The 14,044-nt window shown below is 53.6% G+C and overlaps 1 protein-coding gene across 17 annotated transcripts in view; it reads right to left on the bottom strand.

Annotated features, from left to right (window-relative positions):
- Window positions 1-14,044, bottom strand: part of Plekha6 (pleckstrin homology domain containing A6) — a 141,873-nt gene that overhangs the window by 19,219 nt on the left and 108,610 nt on the right. For 6 of the 17 annotated variants that reach the window (XR_008217897.1, XM_052736943.1, XM_052736946.1 and 3 more), the window contains 9 exons: window positions 12,768-12,970; window positions 10,470-10,952; window positions 8,585-9,101; window positions 8,107-8,193; window positions 7,110-7,163; window positions 3,562-3,642; window positions 2,588-2,656; window positions 1,197-1,277; window positions 659-808 (listed from right to left, as the gene is read on the bottom strand). Coding sequence is in view for 16 of the 17 variants with exons in the window: in XM_052736943.1 (XP_052592903.1) it covers window positions 659-808; window positions 1,197-1,277; window positions 2,588-2,656; window positions 3,562-3,642; window positions 7,110-7,163; window positions 8,107-8,193; window positions 8,585-9,101; window positions 10,470-10,952; window positions 12,768-12,970 (1,725 nt within the window). In the remaining variant the exon portion in view is untranslated. The remainder of the gene's footprint in view (window positions 1-658; window positions 809-1,196; window positions 1,278-2,587; window positions 2,657-3,561; window positions 3,643-7,109; window positions 7,164-8,106; window positions 8,194-8,584; window positions 9,102-10,469; window positions 10,953-12,767; window positions 12,971-14,044) is intronic. The other 11 variants (XM_052736945.1, XM_052736947.1, XM_052736944.1 and 8 more) reach the window with 11 other exon arrangements.

Here is a 14,044-nt window from a genome sequence, read left to right as displayed (position 1 = left end):
GGCAGAGTCAGGGAGACGCCAACCTGCCGTCCAAGGAACAATATGTAACAGGACACAGGTAAAGTCACGGAACACGGGGTGATACACAGGTTAATAGTAATGAGTTGAGTTAAGTTATACAAGCAAGAAGCCATAGGCCGTATAGTTTGTAATTAATATTAAGCCTCTGAGTGATTATTTTAAAAGCGGCCACGGGACTGCCAGACCAGGTGGGACTGAAGAAACTTCTGACTACGCTGATTCTCTCCCCATCGAGACCCTCCACTGTGATTGGAACAAGCTGTGCTGAAGGATCCGCCCTTGTCCTCCTGGCTGGGCCACAGTCAGCCAGCCAGTGCCCTGCTTCCCCAAGGCAGAGGGCAAAGTGGGCAGCATACGGGCTAGATAAACCAAGGCACTCAGTGACCCTCAGCTATGACACTGCCCTCACAGGAACCCTGGCGCACACGCAGCCTGCGGGAAACGAGCTTGCTCTCTGGGTGGAGGAGAGACACTTGGGAATGCACAAGTGGGCAACCTCGCTATCTGTGCATGCCCCTGCAGCAGGAGTGCCCCTGCAGCACTCTGCTCTCACTGTCTCGGGAGACAGCCGGGTCAGGGCGGCACAAACGAAGGGGAGGTCGACGGCCACAGCCCCTGCTCCCGGCCGGGCCATTACCGTAGTCGCCTGTGACAGTTCCACCCGGATGTTGATGAGCTGGTTCTGTAGAGACTCCTTTTTGTGCAGCAGCTTCTCTGGGTAGGCAGGCTGGCTCCCAAACATCTCCAGCTCCTGGTGGGTCCCCATCAAGGCACTTTCCAGGCTCTCCTAAAGAAAGACGGGGGTGGCGTGAGCTGCCCCCCAGTGACCCTCTCTAGATGCCTGAGCCCCTAGCAGTTCCATCGGGCAGCTTAGCAGAGGTTATCCTCGTACTGGCTACTGTCCCTTGGAGAGAAGAAGTCTAATGAAGAAAAAGTCTCTCGCTGGCCGGTGGTGGCACACGCCTTTAATCCCAGCGCTAGGGAGGCAGAGGCAGGCGGATCTCTGTGAGTTCGAGGCCAGCCTGGGCTACAGAGTGAGTTCCAGGAAAGGCTCCAAAGCTACACAGAGAAACCCTGTCTCAAAAAAAAAGGTCTCTCGTGCTCTGTAAGGACAGAGATGGCCTCTCACACCATCCCCATGCCAGCCCCATCTCTAAAACACCCCAGACTCTCACCTTCTCTGCACGCAGTTGCTGTACCAGCCGGTCCTGTTCCCTCACCACCTTGTTCTGCTCACACAGCTTGCCCAGCAGCTTCTAAGGGTCCAGAGGGGAGAAAGGAGGAGATGAAAGGCATGGTTTCATGGGGACTTGGGAATCGGGTTGGCAGGACCTGGCCTCTGGATACCGCCACTTTCCCAGCCAAGGAACCTGGGCCTTCACCATCACCTTGGAGGCTCTGCGAAAGAGCACGATGGATCTCTCCATCTTAGGAAACAAGATACGATAATTCTCCAAGTGGAGGAAGTGGGGAGTCAAGTGCATTCCTATCCTACTGTGGGGGTATGGTGCCCAGAAGCCTGAGAAGACAATATGGCCTCACCTCCTTGGCTTAGGTAGGGGACAGACAGGGTATGGGAACAAGTAGTCTTAAAAGGGCCCCAGTCTCTCTTATCCTGAGATTCTGAGTTCTCTTCCTCTAAGGCAGTGGTTCTCAACATGTGGGTCATGACCCCCATGGGGGTTGCATATCAGATATTTATATTACAATTCATAAAAATATCAAAATTACAGTTACGAAGTAGGAACAAAATTATCTTGTGGTTGGGGTCACCACAACATGAGGAACTGTATTAAGGGGTCGCAGCATTAGGAAGGCTGAGAACCACTGCTCTAAGATCTCAGGATGGCTGACGGGAGCCCCTCTTAGCTGGTCCTTGCCTGAACCTCCCTCCTAGGCCTCTGCCTGGGTCTGCTGCTGAAGCAGGATCAGTGGTAGTGGAGAGGCAGGAGGCAGAGCCCACTCAGTTCTGAGGAGTCTTTTTCTAACTCATGTCTTCCCCTCGGTCCTCTTTCTACTGAGCCAAACCTTGCCCTTTGGGGCTTTCCACCTCAAGGCCTTACTCCTTGGCTACCTGTTTTGTCCTAGACCCACTCATTGGCCGTGTTCAGTCAATGAATCGGGTGTTGCCGTCTGGTGCTACCTGGAGCCTCCCACTGCATGGAGCTCCTGGAGGGCAGAAGGAGGCCATACTCTCTTTAGTATCTTGGAGTGTCTAACAAAGGCTGGCACAGAGTGGACTGACTGGTTTACCATCTAACAAAGCTGAAGTCTTGGCCCTAAGCAAGTCCCACTGATGTAGAGGGGTCCACAGCTTGGTATGGAAGCCCAGGTCCAAAGTGGGAGGTGAGGCAGTGCGATGTCCAAGAAGAGAAGGGGAGGGAGGGGGAGGCAGATGGGATGCTGTGTTTGTGGTCCTGATGAGAGGACAGGAGTCAAATGTATGAAACGCCACCAGCAGAGGGGGTGGGAGGGGGATGGAGAAGAAGCCCCATGGGGGAAAGCAAGGATGAAGAGGACAACGTGATTATGTCGTAGCCAGAGGAGCAGGGAGAGCTGCCCTTACATCCGTGTCTTGCTCGTTTAACTTGAAGGTGTGGAGGCCGTCCCGGAACACCTCTGGGTATGCAGGGACCTGCAGGAACATGAGGGCGGTTACTGCAGCAGGGCCAGACGAGGCTAGGTGACTGGGGAAAGCTGACATCACAATCCTGCTTCATTTCTGCCAGAGACCACTGCCCATCACGCCTGATGCTTCCATGCCAGCAGGGGCTCAGCTAATTCTACGTCCTGTGGCTGGGAGGTCTGTGATGGTACAGTCTATAGACTTCATCCTGATGGTCCGTGGCTGATTCTGGGGAGGTGAGAACTTTGCTGGCCACGTGACCCGTGTCTCCTGTGCCCCGTGGAGGCCTGCTGGAAGGTAGGGCTCTCGATGGTAACATCATGAGACCAGCAGTGACTCCTGGGCAGTTTGTAGGGACAGTGCGTGAGAGCATGGCAGGAGTAAGCAACCAGAAACCTGGAGAACTGCTGTCCCCGTAAGCTGAACACACCAATCACAGAGCCCACTCTAAGCCAGGACTGGTAGGATTCCAAAAGCATCAGGGGAGCCAGTTAACGCTGCCTTGTCTTGACAACCCAGCAGTCATCGTAACATGTTTCACAAACACTCGATATCCTCCCTTCATGCCCCAGCCCCCGGGAATATCTGTCAAGAACAACAGCAAATATGAACTGGGCATCCTGGGCCTTCCAAAGCAGGTTTGTAATCCTCAGCGTGCATGAGATGCTGCTGCTGGCTGTTTTGATGGTTCGGGAAATGCACCTTGGGTTTATCCATGAACATGAAGAATGGAGGTGGCATGGTAGGGGCTGGGGAGAAGACTGGGCAAAATGTGTGTCAGGGGAAGATGAGGCCGGGCAGATGAGCGGGTTGGGTGAAGCGGGGCCTCATCCCACGTGGGGGTGACCCCAACCATGCACAAGCAGCTGAGATGGCATCGACAGGACCATGCCGGCAGCAGGCAGAGGCCTTACTTGCATGAAGAGCTGGGCCCTGGGGGAGGAGCTCCCCACCATACGGTTCACCATGCTGATGAGAGTCTCGCTCTCACTCATCTGCAGCAGAGGAAGGAATGGACGGACGGACGGTTCACTCGGCCCTGGGGATGCAAGTATCTCCCCACACCCCCTGTGGCTCTCTGCAGTACACGGAGGGGAGGGGCAGCTGCTCTTGGGGCCTCCAGCACCCGGTGCTCGGCCTCACCACTTTTTCACACTGTGAACTGCTTCAGGACCAGTACTGATGGATGCTGTCCTCAGGCGAATGCCACTTGCAGGGTGCTGGGAGGCCACGAGACCCCTCGAGGCCCGAGGACTCTGCCCTAAGGGTGTGTGCCACCACTGGCCAAGCTGTCCCCTCCTTCCCGTTTCTCACAGGAAGACCACACAGTGGGAAGGCCAGTCTCCTCAAACTGACACTAAACCGACCTAAAACAGAAAACCTGGGACCTACTCTCCACGCAGCACACCCCTCCCCACCTCCTGGACAATCACTAAACAGTTTTCCAGAGCTGGGCTGGCAGCATCCATGAAGGTCTCGGATGTCACTGGGAAGCAAACAAGGAGGCCAAGACAAGTGAGGCACGTTAAAGGGACAACCAGGTGTCAGAACGCTGCCCTCTACCACGTCATCCTTTAATTTCAAGGCTCGTTGGGAAAGTGGAAGGGGAGGCTGAAAGGGGGAGGGAGGGATGGAGAGAGGGAGGGAGGGAGGGCCAACCAAACCAATCAGCTCTGCCCTCACTTGCCCACTGGTTCCACTGGGAGAGAATCAAAAATGAAACTGTCAGGGAACGTCCTTGGTTGTATCCCTTTAACTGTGTGTTCCACGGCAGACGGTGGGAGAAGACAGGAGGGAGGTGCACAGGGAAAGCGTTGCAGCCATAAAGGAACTGAGCAAAGGCCAGAGCCACATTAGGGACGACCTTGTGGGGTCAGAACTCTATCCACCATCTCCCTAGTCTTGGTCGGGCCTGCTCTCTTTTCTTCCTCCTCCCCGCTTGAGGCAGCACCCCGAACACAGCTCTGTTTCTGCCATGCTATGGGCAGAGCAAAGGCAACCGGTGCCCCCAGCTGCAGGGTCTGCAGCATTTTAATTTAAAAAAAAAAAAAAAAAAAAACTTTTACTCTATGCGTACATTCTGCCTGCATGTATGTCTGTGTAGCATATGCCCACAGAGACCAGAAGAGGGCACTGTACGCCCTAGAATTGGATTACAGGTGGTTGTGCTGGCAACCAAACCCGGGTCCTCCGGAAGGGCAGCCAGTGCTCTCAACTGTGGGGCCAGCTCTACATCCTCAGGTCTGCAGTATTTTAAAAGACTTTTCTAGCACTCAGTTTTTCTACTCCTATAAGCCTAGTTAGAGTTTTTCCATGTGATGTAAAGGCTTCAAGAATGCCCATAGTATGAGGGTGAGTATGAGTTACAGAACCAACAGGCCAGCCTCCTTATTTTGTCTAAAGATCCGAAGTCAATCCAGCCCCTATCTACTAAGAGAGACCATGTGTGCGCATGTCTGTGTGCACAGGTTTGTGAGTGTATAGTGTGAACAAAGGGAGGCTTTCCCTGGGCACCCATTGACCTCGCTTCTTTCCCATAAGAGGTTTGCCCTAACAATGCCCCACAGAGGGCTCCCACATGCTCTCCAATCTGATTCTGCCACTACTCTGCAGAAGAGCAGCCTCCACTATGTCTGAAAACAAAGAAGCAGGAGAACGACACATTCCCCCAGTGCTGCCCAGTACCTGGCTGTGTCTGGCCCCTTATCACACGATTGCCTATAAGGACACTATCCTACAGGCAGAAGGGTCATCCAGGTGACTTCTGAAGACCCTAGCAGTCAGCCCCTCCGGAAAGGCAAAATCCACTTTGTGTTAAACGCTTGGACAGGCAGCCATGGCGGACAGGGCAGAGCAAGCCACAAAGCTCCAAAGACAGCCTGCTGGGGAGGCTCCCTCTGGGAGGACTGGGAGAGGACATCCTGGGTTTCATCCCCACATGGCCCAGAGTGCTCGTGGCATGAGTACAATGCACTGCTTTTGGAACAAGAATGCCAGGACCTTGAGAGCCAGAAGCTGGCCCTGCTGACTAAACTCTGGCAGGCAGAGCTTCCCAGTGCCTAAGGCCTTTTTTTTTTTTACAGAGATGATCTCACCATTAGCAGGGAGGCCATAAGAGATGACATGTCACATGACTGTTACTGGAAGAGCACAGAGTCATAGCAGTGAATATAACCACTCCGAGGTCACGTTTCTGCCCACAGATTTATGAGCATGAACTTGTCCTGATGAGATGTGACGCTGGCCTTGTCTCCCAGCTACAAGCTGGGGTAAAACCTAAGCTCTGCTCTTCGCTGGCTGGGTCCTTGGCATGTTTTTTAACCTCTGTGCTTTATTTCCTTGTCTGTAAAATAGGATAGTCACAGTTCCCATCTTTAGAATTACTACAAAAATTAAAAGGATTGTGATCTATTCTATTCAGTCTATTATAAGGCATGGAGAAAGCACCAGGCTGCTGTTATTATTACTATTTTTATTACTATTATTATTATTATTGAGACAGGGTCTCACCATGTAACTTTACCTGGCTTGGAACTCATTATGTAGGTCAGGCTGGCTTCAAACTTACAGAGATCCAGCTGCCTCCGCCTCCTGAGTGTTGGGATTAAAAGCGTGCGCCACCACACCTTAGTTATTCTTAATATTATCACTACGATCATCTCCACTACCCCAGGCTGGCTTCACAGGAAAATGATAAGGACTTGCAGATTCCCTGTGTGTTGTAGCACATATCTAAGAATAAGTGTGTGGGTTCACCGAAAGCCTATCTAGACCGAGGTTTCTAGTAGCCCTCTTGGAGTTAAAAGACAGTGGAGCAAAGGGAAAAGCCCGGAGGAGGACCAGGCAGTCAGCAGCTTGTGTCTCACTGGAATATTCACTGCCTGGCCAGCTTGCTCATCATCCAAACTGAGCTGACATTACTGCCTCTGTCAACCACACTGAATTCTCAGGACCATGAGCTGTATACGCAAAAGAGCTTTGTTGAGGGACTAACAAATATATGAAACTGATACCATTTTCTACTAGGGCAAATCTATAGGGTACCTGTTTATAACTACGGAGCTTATCAATGACTGGTAAAACAGGATATGACTTCCCAGATCCAGGCTTAACTAAAGCCCTGGCATCTTTGGCCCAAATCCTGCCTCTACTCTTCAGCAAAAATGCCAATTCCCACCTGCCTGTGAGGGCCGTTCCATGTGTGCCCAGCACTGGAGAATGCGGATAGTGGTAGTTAATTATTTGTGTTCCCGTTCCTACACTTCTCTCCTGAGGACCACCCCAGCTGCCCATAAGGGATTCAGGGGGAGGGAGATGAGGAAGCAAACCGAAGCACAAGCCACTTTGTTGGGTCTTGGCGACACCAACAAAGGTTGCCGGATGGCTGGAGGGTGGTCAGGGACAGGGGGACAGGGACGGGACAGGAGGGCATGGGATGGCGAGGGGCACCAGCTCTGCCTACCTGCTGGTCCAAATACTCTAGGTTTCTTTGCAACTGAAGATCTAACAGTTCATCCTACCCGGAGCCCGAGGCCAAAGAGCCCACCAGCAACACAAACAAACAGGAACACACAAAAGAAAACGATAAAAAAAAAAAAAAAAAGAAGAAGAAGCAAAGTAGTTAAGAATTAGCTAGGCATGGACAGGGAAAAGTCTCTGTCTGGTCCTGTAAGTGGTTCTTGGGTGGACAGGGACGAGACCACAGGCAGGTGGACAAGGGATGAGGGACATACTTTCCCAGCTGTTAGCTCTGTTCCACCCTGCGAACCTGATCAGAAGGGTTTCCAAATATTCTGGGGAAATGGGCTATTTCTGGAAACGTACATTTGCTGTGGATCAAGGCCCTGGAGTCTGAACAGCAGTGTGAGCATCAGCGTGGGGAGTGATGCTCCTGCACCCTGGCCTCCCTTGCTGGGTATGGGACAGATTCTTTAGTGGTGTGGAGTGTCTGTATCTGACCCTCCAGGGGAATACATTTTAGAAGCAGAAACAGCAGAAAAGGGAGCAAACACAATGTGGTACACTCTTTCTCCCTCGGTCAGAACCCTGTCCCTTTCCCACAGGTGGCATTCCAAACAAAGGCAAGCTGGCCACAAGGCACCAAGGGGGAAAGTCCACATGCTCTAGCCTGGGAGACCTAGGCTGGCTCTGCATCCAGCTCACACTCCTAGCTAGCCTTGGCCCCTCCTCTTGCGTGCTGGTGAGAAGAGCTGCGAGCAGGCGAGCCTATGCCCTCTGTCTGCTCTGTGCCACAGAGGAGAAGGGGCAGCTGGCTCCGAACCCTGTCCTGGGGGCTGGAGGCCTGGTGGGGAAGGAGGAGGTATCCAGAGACTTCTAAAAATACATGGGCCAGGCACTGGGCCCAGAGCATCCCTGGCACCTGCCCCAGTTCAGCTCCACCTTGGGTGGATGCAGGCGAGGAGGTCCTGAGGTGGAGTGGAAGGGAGGAGAGGACGTACCATCTTATCGTGGACCGTGGGGGATGGTGGGTAGTTGTAGGGGAACAGTCCTGCGGGGACTGGCCGCCTGTCTCCCAGGTAATCATACTGGAAGAGAAAGGGGATTGCAGAGGTGAGAGAATATGGCTAGGCTGTGGACTTCCCCACCAACTAAAGTTCAAGGTTAAGGGGGTCTGTCTTCTGTCCCAGAGCAGAGTTCAAACCGAAATGCACAGCAACCCCATTCACAATAACCTGAGTCCTCACGATCCGAGGACAGACCTTTTCTGTCCTCTTAGACACGGCGCAGTGTTTTAGCACAATCTGGGAATAGGCAGGGTTCCTATTTAGAAGCCAGAACAAGCCCCAAGGCAGCTCGCTTAGGGATGGTACCGCAGGCCAGGCTATCCAGGGCAGATCCCAGATATCCCAGCATTTCCAGCTCTTCTCAGCAGATGGTCTCAGGGGCTTAGGAGGGAGGGGCGGGCTGGTGGCTCACCTTTGGGGAGCTGATGGATCTCCTCATCACATAGGCAGCAGGGTCTGCATAGATGTCCTCACTGCGAGGTGGCAGCCGATCAAAACGGGCACTAGGTGAGCGTACGGGGGAGTAGATTCGGGCACGACTGTAGGAACCCTGGCTGGGCGAGCGGGGCACAGAGTGGGACCGGGGTTGCAAGGACAGGCGTCGTAGGGAGCCAGAAGCAGCATCCAGCTCATCGTAATAAACTGGCTGTCGGGAGGGGCTGGGGATCCAAACAGTGCCATCCTGCCGCCCATAGCTGGTGGGCTCCTTCCATTCACGAAGCTGGTAAGTGGGTCCACCCCCATTACGGAAGGAGTGCCGCTTGTCCTCCATGGCCCAGGGTGGACTAATCCTATCGTAGGCTGGCATGGAACAGATGCTGTCTGGCCGTACTCCTGGTGGGTAGTACTGGTAATCCTCAGGGTACTGGGAAGAGTAGGGGCTGTAATAATCAGGGACCCGGCGGGACACAGGGTAGAACCTTGAAGGACTGACAGAGAGAGAGAGAGGCCATTGTAAGGAAAGTAGACAACATGGACATATCACTGCCCGCCCCCCCATGTACCCAGTCCAGTCCTCCAGTTCATAGTAGGTGCTTGAAAAGGTGACTGGAGCCCTGGAGTATCCAGTAAGAACACAGGGGAGGCCACTGCCCAGGCAGGTTTCTAGGCTTATTCTAGAGGTGAAAAAAAAGTCCCACCCTCAACCAGCTTCCTAGAGCTGCACCATTCAGAGCTCAACCTGTGTGTCTTTAAAATGAAACGTTCTGGAAGGCAACTCTATGCTTTATCTGCCACCTCCATCTGAGTGTGAACCAACTGAGCAGGTCCCTTCCAGGACAGGTGGTAGAAGAGCGTACTCAAGTGTACCGTGCTCCTGAAGGATGAAAGTGTGGCTCTCTAGTCACATGTTATCAGAGGCAGTAGGCTCCCAGGATTTATAGCCAATTGCCCAGGTACCCAATCACCAACAGTGAGATGTTAACTGTCTAGAAAAGTGGGCTTCTTCAGGGCCCAAGATCCCTCCTGCAGCTGTACCCACAATCCCTGGAGTTCCCGACATCCGAGCTCATTTGCCCTGACAAACACTATCGTGCTCAATAGGTACCACCAAATATTGAAAGCTAGTCATCAGATAAATCCCTATACTTATCCATGGAGCCAACTGGTCATCTCGGAACAATCAGACAAATGAGGTACCTTGTTTCCTTAAAACAATAACAACCCCTCTCCCCCAAAAACTTGCTATGAACAGTGGCTTTGAAATGATAGAGCTGTTTCAAATGTCATAAGTTGTTTGGACCCCAGTGAGTAGAAGCACTGGGTTCAGATATTACAGGACCTGCAGCAGGAATTGGTGTTTAAGCTGAACAGCTTCGGAGCCTGCCTCCACACCTGCCTGCCTCCTGCCTACTTCAGGCATGGGCTGCGTCTCTCTTCTCTCCTCTCCTCCCCTCACTCTCCTCCCCTCCCTTCCTCTCCCCTCCTTTCCTCTCTTCTCCCTCTCCTCTCTCTCGTCCCCCCTCTGAGGCAGGGTCTCATGTAGCCTAGGATATCCTCCAACTTACTATATAGTGGAGGATAACCTTAGAACTCCTAAAACTCCCACCTCTGCCTCTCAAGAGCTGAGGTTATAAGACTGTGCTACCACGCCCCGGTCTGCCCTTTCCTTTGAAGGCAGCAGGCAGAGAAACAACTGGAGGCCAGGATTTGAACAAGCTGAGAATCAGGGACTGTGTTGGCTTCCCAGCACAGTCAGCTTCCAGAAGGCTCCCAATAAAGGGATGTCTCATAGGTTACGGCCTCTTCCCATGTCCTAGCTATAACAACCACCCTCTTCCCCCTACCGGCCACCTCACCTCCGAAGGTCTTCGGGTGGGGGAACCCCACGGCGCAGGTTCACCCACTGCTGAAGCTGATTCATGGAGCTTTTCCGTTGGGCAATTTTGTCGGGATCAGTACGTGGTGGAAAGCTCCGCCGGTGCCCCCCAGTGTCCCCATCATGAGGTGGGAAAGCTGTGCTTCCTGGTCGGCTTGGGGAGCTATACTGCCAGCCATTGGGTTGGGCAGGCTGTTCCCCACCTCCTGGGACCCTCGGGCCATCAGGGTAAGGACTGCCAGGCTCTGAGGCTGGTTCAGGTCCAGGTGGGAGGCCATTAGCTTTCACTAGAGGCTCTTTCTTGACTTCGGGCCTCTCCGGCCTCCGCTCGGCCTTCTCACAGCCTCTGCCGTCCCCCTCCCCTCGAGTCTTGGCCTCAGGCTCCGGCTTGGTGAGACTGTCATGAGGTGGCTGCTGATGGAGTTTGCTGGGGGGGATGTTCTCCGAGTCTGGCTTCTCGTGGCTGCAGGATGCCAAGGTAGAGACTGTCAGCCGCACTGGCCCAGCAGTGTGTGGTAGGGCAGGGGTGAGTGGGTTGGGAGGAGTGGAGAGGAAGAGGCAGCAGTGTGGGGTAGGGCAGGGGTGAGTGGGTTGGGAGGAGTGGAGAGGGAGAGGCAGAAAGGTAGTGATGGAACCAGGGCAGAGTGGCACCCAATTCTTCTTCCTAAATCCCGGGCTTTCCTTCAGTGCTGGGCAGTGATGTGAAAAAGTCAAATAACCCTCCACCCTCCACTTGCTCGGCCCTCCATTACCCAAATGGCTTTCCCTTCTGCTACTGACATGGAGCCCAGCCCTTGGATGTGGTAGCCCCTCATTTTGGTCTTGTCTGGTATCTGTCTCCAACCAGCCCTCCAGACCCAGCCAGCACTGTACCCCAGTTTCAGAGCAGTACAGAGATTTGTTACAGTTCCACCCTGTGTCTTTCCACAAGTCACCGGCCGAATGGACAACACCACCTGCCCTCAGAGGGTTGCTATGAGATACAGCATGGTGGGCCGCAAGGGTACAAGTTGTTGTCTCCACGCAGGTCAACATGGAGGTCCCTCTCCAAAGCACAGCCCTTCTGGGTCTAGCATCGTTAGAACGTAGGCTCCATAAGGGCAGGATCATGACAGGTTTTCATCCCCTGTGCTCCTAGGACCTGGTACAGAATCTATGTCCTGGTTATTTTTGTTTGTTGGGTGTTTATCAACTTGACATGAGCTATAGTTATTTGGGAAGAGCAAATCTAAATTGAGAATATTCTTCCATAACACAGATCTGTGGGCAAGTCTGTTGGGCATTTTTTTTGATTGATGATTGATGTGGGAGGGCCCAGGCCACCATGGACAGTGCCACCCCCTGGGCAGGTGGTCCTGGGTGATATAAGAAAGCAGGGTGAGCAATCCATGGGCATCAAGCCAGTAAGCAGCATTTCCACACGGCTTCTGCTTCAGCTCCTGCCTCTAGGTCCCTGCCTTGAGTTCCTTCCCTGACTTCCCTGGATGATGGGAAGTCCCTGGATGGACTAAACTGTAAGATAATAACCTTTTCCTTCCCAAGTTGCCTTTGGTCAGTGTTTATCACAGCAGTAAAAATGCTGACTGGGCCGGCATTTGCTCTTTCTGGCAAATCTGTGAAGCCGACGAATTAAGTTCTGGCAATGCACAAAGATGGACCCTTGAGACAACTTCTCCTTAGAGTTTCTTGACAGACAAGCTTCCTTGCTGAAACACTGCTGGGTAAACGTTTCTAAGACACATGGCCAGACCTGGGGTCTACACTGTAAGGCCCTTTCTTCTGGATCCCCATTCACCTAACTGAAGGTTCCACACAGGGTAAAGGGAGGTGGGCACTGAGAACATATATAATCTGCAGTCCTCATCCAGGACAAATCCAACTGCTAGATTTGAGAAGAGAAAAATCGGGTTCGGAGAGGTTAAGTCACTCACCCTGAGATCCCACCCTGGCCAAGTAGCTAACAATGATTCAAACCTGACTCCATTTTCCTCCACAGTGTTTAACACAAACAGCCTGGAAGCAGTGAGTAGATGACCCCAGTCTCTGGCTCCTGGCCAAGCTTCAGTGGCACTCTCTGCAGACCCTCCCAGCTCAGAAAGAGGAAGAGGAACAGGCCAGGCTCCGCAACCTGCTGCCCAGACCTGCTGCAGGGAGGTGGTCCTCACTCCCTCTGGAGGTTCAAGCCCACACAGTGGGCCCAGCAACGGCACAAAGCCCAGTACCTCAGAACGTCTCTCTTTCCTTTCCTCCCTTCCACGCCAGGTACCCTGGCACTCACCTGTGGCGCACAGGTTGGGGCGCTGACTTCTGGGCTGGAGGGATCTGTACCCGAGCAGCCTCGCCCATGGCCTGGATCCAGGCCTCCTGCTCCTCAGGGCTCTCTGCACTGAAGAAGTAGGTGCGGACTCCAGCGTGCTCGGCCTGCGGGGAGAGGCAGTGCGTGGAACTGGCCCCGGCCTCATCTACCCAGTAAACAGTCACCTGCAGGGAAAGGACACCAATACCCACAGGAGGGGCAGTCAGGCAGGCAGGCCATTCACAGCCCCCGGCTTCTTCCCGGAGGAGCTTAAGAGCCAGGCAAGGAGGGTGGCCTGCAGCCACCTCTCAGAGACTGCCTGGGTTAGGTCTCTGAATACAACCTCAAAGCCCACAAACCAGGAAAGCGAGCCTACCTCCCCCGCCTGAAGTAAGCAGGAGGGACAATTACCACACCCTCTCTTCCCTCGATTCCACCTTAGTGACAAGACAATTACCCCAGGGCTGGGGGAGATGGTCCCCTAAACGGGCCCATCTCAAGCCCAATTTCACTGGGAAGCTGGCCCTGCCCCTTCCTCCAGAGGAGACACCTGAGCCCCTATCCATGGCATGCAGGGCATGCACTAGCAAACAGATGGAGCACACTACCTAGTTGACGGGCCGTGAGCAGGCACAGCGGGGCTGGAACCCAGAAGAGAGCTCCTGTCCGGAGGAGAGGGTCCTCATGCGGCCAGAAGGAGGAGAGGCAGAGACAACCGACACCAGAGGAAGAGACAGGACCAGACGGTGAGGCTGTCCCCTTCCGGTCAGCGTCACCACCCCAAAGGACAGCACTCAGCAGTACCCAGCTCAGCCCAACAAGGGATGGGGCATAGAGGGCATGCACTACGGGAATCTGGACTACGGCGGGCAGTGAATCGGGGAGCCCCAATGTTAACCCCAGTTCTTCTAGCAGACAAGTTTGCTGTTTTGCTCCACCTTAAAAGTGGTGCACCCACTGAAGGGCAGCAGGGGAGAGGGTTCTGCCTAGTAAAACTCAAGGAAATGAAAGGCCACAGGACTAGCTAGGTTCCTCCTGGAACCCTAGCATACTCCCTTGGTGACACCTTCGATTCCTGAAAACAACAGTAGTTAAAATTTGCATCACCTAACAGGGGGCTCCAGATGGATTAGGAGTCTCGTTCTGGTCTTGGCTCCCTTGGATGCTAGCCCATAGGTTGATGGGGGTTGAAGGGGAAAGGTCAGGCCCTCTGGCTAAACCCAAGACTCTCCTGAACAACATCCTCCCAGTGTTTTCTC

Source organism: Peromyscus californicus, unplaced genomic scaffold, assembly GCF_007827085.1.
Source record: "Peromyscus californicus insignis strain IS unplaced genomic scaffold, ASM782708v3 Scaffold_14__1_contigs__length_90479793_seg_2, whole genome shotgun sequence".
Taxonomy (NCBI): domain Eukaryota; kingdom Metazoa; phylum Chordata; class Mammalia; order Rodentia; family Cricetidae; genus Peromyscus; species Peromyscus californicus.
Note: the sequence above shows the minus strand (reverse complement) of the source record. Positions and strands in the feature narration are given on the sequence as shown.